Genomic DNA, 6,000 nt, shown 5'->3' with positions numbered 1-6,000 from the left:
TGCCACGGGGTCCTGGCCTCCCATGTCCCAGCGGTCTCTGTGGTTGGAAACCTGCTCCCACCTGGCTCTTCTCAACAGCTCCAGCCCCAGATTTTATGGAGCAGGGGAGGTGCCCCCAGCTCCTGTCACATCCCCAGGCCCCGGCCATAACTACCGATAGAATCCAAGCCCTAGTGGTGAGGTAAGTGTTAACCATGTGACTACCACCCCCCAGGACCTGGGAGAGTCATCCTGGAAGGGGAGAAATAAGGGAAGACTGTGGGCTAGCCCACTAATGCTTGGGTCTCGGTCTCCCCATTGATAAGTGAGAAGACCCCAATATTTCAAGTTTAAGCGTTCTCTCCACTGTGACTCCTGTGACCCCCGGCAGCTCAGCTGGACTGGTGCGCGCGTGGAAGGTGACAATGCTTCCTCTTTGCCCCGGGAAAGTTGTGGGTCTGTTGTGTGCAGGTGCCCACGGGCACGTGCGTTCCCATGGGAACTTACACCGGGATACCCCCATGGGTGAGCACAGCCCCCCCCCCGCCCCCATCGCAGCCCGGGGCCAGGGAGGAGAGAACCAGGCAGCCGATGCTAATCGCGTGATTCCCTTTATTGAACTGTACTAGTTACTGCAGTCAGATTAAGTCACATTTAAAAGCAGACCATCCAGTTGCACTGAAACCGATTATATTCATTACATAGTTTTAATCACTGTCCGGTGAACTGGCAAATCCAATCAAAGCATTAGTCTTTAATTAAAAAATTAAAAGGAAATATTCAGACAATAGCCAAGCAATCACATCACGATGCACAATTACCTAGAATTGCAATTAAAAAGTAGTTAACCGAAGGGGGGGGAAAGAAAAACAAGAAAGGAAAAAAAAGAAGCAAAGAAAAAAAAAAATCACACTAATCCATTTTTAAAAACTATCAATATAATACATGAAGGAACAAAGGACAATAGCCTCCAAAAGCGGGTTTCTCTAACTCTAGAAATGTAGTCTGCGGCTGAAACTCTAAAAGCACACTAGTTGTAGCAGGACAATAAAAAATACTGAGCATGGAATACTTTTAATCTCTGCCATTAATATTCATTTCCAGCTGCTTATAATAGCAGCGCCTCATGGCCAAATCATTAGAGTTTTACATCTGGGTTGCAAATGACACTTTGATTGGATGTAATGTTCAAATGGCCCTCCCCACGGCGTCTCCGGCAAGCCTTCTGCGGAGAGGTGTCCTGTCGAGCGGTCCCTCACTGTGCGTGCTGGCTCATCGTGTGGTTCTGCAAAGGCGAAGAAAGGAGACACGCATGAGGGCAGAAGAATGGAGAGCATGCCTGTCCCCTCCCACTCGGTGCATTTACGCCGAGAGCCACAGAAAGCGTCGCGATCATTACAAAACAAAATGCAACAAGGAAAAAGTGCTCTGGGGACGCAGCTGCCAAGATGCCACGTTGATTTGGGGCTTGGGGATAGGTTCCTGTTGCTGCCAACCTGGGCTCCCTATAAATTGTTTTTTTAAGACCATTTCAGGTCTTACCACAGGGACCAGCTAGATGGAGGTTATAAGGGGAAATGCTGGGGAGGTAGCAGGAATACAAATCACCCCCCTTCACTCCTCCGTCTCCCTTTTGCTCTAATGATGAGGAGGAAATTCTATCTGATCGCCCGCAGCCTTCCCCCAGACCTCCCTCTTGGTCCTTCCCGGGAGCTGCTCTGAGCTCAGTGGAGGGAGACAGCAGATGTGCCTCGCCGCTCCCTGGCCAAGAAACGCCAGAGGAGCACAGACGTGCCGGGGCAGTGGGCAGCCACGGTGCCTGCAGCCCAGGCGGGGGACCGTCACCCGGCGGGAGGGTGCAGGAGGAGGGAGCCTGTTCAGTCACATGACAGGTCTCCAGCCTGAAGAACATGGCACGGTTTGGCCAAATCCACCTGGGAATCTGGGGCCCAGGTAGGACCCTCTGGCCCAACGCTCCCCTCTCTCTACACCCTGTGCCAGCGCGAGCAGGCCAGCAGTGTCATGTGTTTTCAGAGGAGCCAGCAGCCTGGGGCTGGGGGTGGGATTTGGCCTCTAAGAGCTTAGTCTTTTTGTTTCTTTTCAGTGGTCCCTGTTCCAAATTCAGACCAATCTCATCAAAGCTTCGGGTGCTGTTTGACCTCGTGACACCTGCAGAAAGGAAGCAAAATTTGCCCGGAGGAGCAGCCCTGCTTGGGGCACAGGTCACCCAATGCCCGGGAGCAGTGTCTCAGGGCTGCACCTGCCTCCCCAGACCTGGCGCTCTCGCCAGCACAGGCTCCGCTGGGGCTGGAGTCGCTGCCTGCAGTTCTCCCAATGACCACCAGGGGTCAGATGTGGCGCTGCGAGTCTCTCCCCGGCTCCAGGTCAGGGCTGCCAGGGCCCGAGGATGCCAGATGCTCTGCCAGGAGCAGGGGCCACCTCATTCTCCTCTCCCTGACCCAGTAACCCGTGACAGCCCTTCCCACGGCTGCCACCTCTGTGATGATGTCACCTGCCCTCGGGTGAGCTCAGGGCCAGGGAGGGCCAGCACCCATGCCCAGTGACGCCCAGCACAGACCAGCGCTGCTGCCTCCTCCCCTGGCTCCTGGGCCTGGGCCACAGGTGAGGGTTTGGCAGGCGCACGTGCCGTGTGCAGCTGCCGCAGGCCTCTCTTTCCGTCCTCACACGCTATAAAGTAGGACATGGGCGATGAGGACAAGGAGGCATAGCGAGGCTCCGTTACTGGCCCACAGGAGGGGTCAAATCAGGAAAGTGGAATCTAAGAGAGCCAGGGGCTCGGGAGAGAGGCAGGCTTCCCTGGAACCCAATGGGCACCCCACCCCCACATCCACGCTCTGCACCCCGCTCTGCCAATGTGACCCACACCTCAGCGGGGTTGTCACGGACCCAGAGGCACAAGGCGGGTTGTCTGAGACCACACACAGGATGTGGGCAGTTTCCTGGGGACACCCACCCTCCGGCGGAGACTCTCCCTGCAATCATGCCAGGGCAGCTGGTGGTCCCAAGGGCGCTGAACCCACCCCCATCACACCATCGGGGGCCACGGGGGAGGCCGGGGTCAGTTTTGACTGTGGACAATGGAGACACTGAGTGGCCCTGAGTGTGGACTCTGCCACAGGCAGCAGAAAGCCAGCTTCCAGGCTGACTGGGTTCTGCCTCCTCTCTTCCTCCCAGAGGCCCTCAGGCCACATAGCTGCATCCCGTCCCTGTAGCCCCAAGTTCCATCCACCCACACCTCTGTGTGCCCCTGTGGGCAAGCTGGCCCCCTCCTCAGTTGCAGGCAGGGTCCACGGCGTCCTTCCTCAGCACCACTGGCTGGGCACACAGAGTGCTGAGAGGACCAGCTGTGGCATGGTGGGCACAGCCCAGAACAGCAAGGAGGCCCCCTCCCCAGCCTGCCCAAAGCCAGGCAACTAACAGCCACAAGGCCCCTGTTATGTGGGTGTGAGCAGGTCCTTCTTCATTTCTGGGGGGATGAGGAGGGAGAGGAGGGAAGTTGGGGTAATGCACCGCTCTAGCTCTTTTCCTGTTCTTAAATGATGGTTCCCAGGGCCCTCCACAAAGTAGACGCTAAATCGGTAGACATTTGTGAATGAATCAAGGGAGGGATGAATGAGTGTGTGTGTAGGACGCAGATGTTGGGGCGTCAGGGGGGGCACTCCAAGAGGAAGGAACTGCACCGACAAGGTGGAGGCTGGAATTAGTTCGGCCAACGCAGGCATGGGGTGGGGGGTGATCCCAGCAGGGGGTCACAGGGGAGCCGGGGCAGTTTTGACTGTGGACAGTGGAGACACGGAGTGGCCCTGAGTGTGGACTTTGTGCCGCAGGCAGCGGGAAACCAGAGACGACAACTGATCCCCACAAAATCCTCCAGCGCCATTCGCCACCAACGCGGGCGGCGCTCAGCCATCTCTGAGTAACGAAGCAGCTTCTTGCCAGGAGGCCAAGAACAGGGCCAGTGGACACGCATGGCCCACACTGGCTCGCTGGGGCTGCTGGCACGCGCACCCAGAGGCAGCCATCTGGACCTCAGACCCACAGTTAAAAGTGTGAGAACAAACACCCCCTCCGGTAAAAACATGGTCTTCCCTCTGAAGGGAAGCAGCAGCAGCTGATTCTTCGGTTAGACTCAAGAAAGGACTTCCTAAGAGGGGAACTTCCTTCCCCTAAGCTCTGCAGCCGGGATGGATGGCCCCTCAGAGGGAAATGTGGAAGCAAGGCGCCCCGGGGGGGCACTCAGCGCTGCATTATTAAGTGCCTGCTGGATGCTCTGCTCTGGCCGCTCACAGCGGAGGAGCCTGATGCGGGTGGGGTTCGTGTGTGATGAGTGGTGCAGGTGGCCGGCAAGGGGGAAGGTCAAGGCTGCCCAGCAAATGTGTGCGTGGGGTGGGGAGGGTGCTGAGGACCCAGGTGCTCGGCAGAGAAGGCACCAGCTCCTCTGGTCTCCTGGGCAGAGGGGGTGGCAGGGACCCGTCACCAGGACTCACCAATCACCCAACACACCTGTGCGCTGAGCCCCCTGGCTGCCAACCGGCACAGTTCAATAACCCTAAAACCCGAGGCTTCGTCCCCCACGGCTCAGAGCTGCGGTTGGAGGGGCCGCCGCTTCATCAAGCCTTCTTAAAGAACCCCTTCCACTCGGCATGGTTCTCACAAGGGCATTTTGGCTTAATGTCTATTTCTCTGTTTATGCCTGTGCTATATTTAGCCCCCTCAGAGAAGGAAGAAAATCGTTTTTTAAAGATGCTACCGACCCCGCAGATGAACACTTCCCAGCACCATAAAGGCTGGGGGTGGCGTGGGGGTGGGAGCCAGGAAGGACTGGAAGGTGCCTAGAGGGGAGGCCTGGCAGCCACGCGGGCCTCTCTGCCTGCCAGGGAGACGCAGGTGTGGGTCGGGAAGCAGGTGAGAAAAATAAAATGGGCGAGCGGGAGGGTGCGTGGCACGGCTTCGGCTGGGAGTATTCCATTCGGCGGAGCGTGGTAGGTGGGGGTTCTGCCCCGTTCTTGCTCCTCTGCGTCTGCCCCAGGAACACAAGCTGGTGACAGTCAGGGGGTGTCATGGGAGGAGATGCAGATATTGCACCCCGTAGGAGTCTGGGCCACGTTCCCTCGGGGGTCCTGCTGAACCCTCTCTCTGAGCAAGTTGTCAGTAGCGCACAAGTGCCAGGCAAAGGCTCCCTTTGACACACCCTGGTATTCATTCTCATGGTCATTCATTCATTCGACACCACTACTGCATCCCCACTGGGTGACAGCTGGCTGTGGTGCTTGTTGCTGGGAATTCGGCCGCAAAGCACCCTGGACCTGAAGGCCAAGCCCAGCTATGTGTCGGGCACAGAGCAAGCGTGGCAGCCACAGAGCCGGCTGGACAGACCTTCCCAAGGCACCGACACCCACTGGAATGGGCCAACTGGGGGGTCAGGTTCCACTCTGGCTTCACAGCCCCAGGACACTTCCTGGCTCAACCCACTTCTGTGTCCCACCATAGCTGTGCCCATGCACAGCCACACACATGAATACACACATGCACGTGGGCACCGGTGTGTCCTTCCCTAGTCTGCACCTGGGATTCCTTCTGGTTTTCCGCCCTGGCTCCACCTTCGTCCCCTGACCTGGTAGTCTGCAGCTGCCCACCGCGGTGACCGCTGGGGAGACTAGAGGGGTGTAAACATGTTGGCCTGGAAAATGCTGTCCAGGCAGCAAGGAGAGACTTCTCTGCATACCCTGGATGTGCAGGCACCGGCTGGAGAGGGTCCCTGGATCATGTAGGGGCAGCCCCTCCTGGGCTGCAGCTACTCTGATGAGAAAATGTCTGTGACTTCCTGCACCTGGCCTGGCTCTCAGCCCTGTGTGCTTGCTGCCGCCCTGGGGACTGCAGAGAGGACGGGAGCCTTAGCAAGCTGAGTCCTGGTTTTGACTTCTGGCTCTGCAACTTACGAGCCATGTGACCTTAAGTTCCCTGGCCTCTGGGGGCAGGGATAGGGGGATAACTGAACCC

General features: G+C 57.6%; 1 protein-coding gene across 7 annotated transcripts in view; it reads right to left on the bottom strand.

The window, feature by feature from the left end:
• Nucleotides 1–264: 264 nt before the first annotated feature.
• Nucleotides 265–6,000, bottom strand: part of ZNF423 (zinc finger protein 423) — a 312,753-nt gene continuing 307,017 nt past the window's right edge. For 4 of the 7 annotated variants that reach the window (XM_054697048.1, XM_054697046.1, XM_054697044.1 and 1 more), the window contains one exon: nt 265–1,264. In XM_054697048.1, the coding sequence (XP_054553023.1) occupies nt 1,235–1,264 (30 nt within the window). In that variant the 3' untranslated portion in view covers nt 265–1,234. The remainder of the gene's footprint in view (nt 1,265–6,000) is intronic. The other 3 variants (XM_037516294.2, XM_037516296.2, XM_037516295.2) reach the window with 1 other exon arrangement.

This window comes from Talpa occidentalis, unplaced genomic scaffold (assembly GCF_014898055.3).
Source record: "Talpa occidentalis isolate TD23 unplaced genomic scaffold, MPIMG_talOcc4v2.1 talOcc4.17, whole genome shotgun sequence".
Taxonomy (NCBI): domain Eukaryota; kingdom Metazoa; phylum Chordata; class Mammalia; order Eulipotyphla; family Talpidae; genus Talpa; species Talpa occidentalis.
The sequence above is the reverse complement of the archived record's forward strand: the minus strand, read 5'-3'. Positions and strand labels throughout refer to the sequence as shown.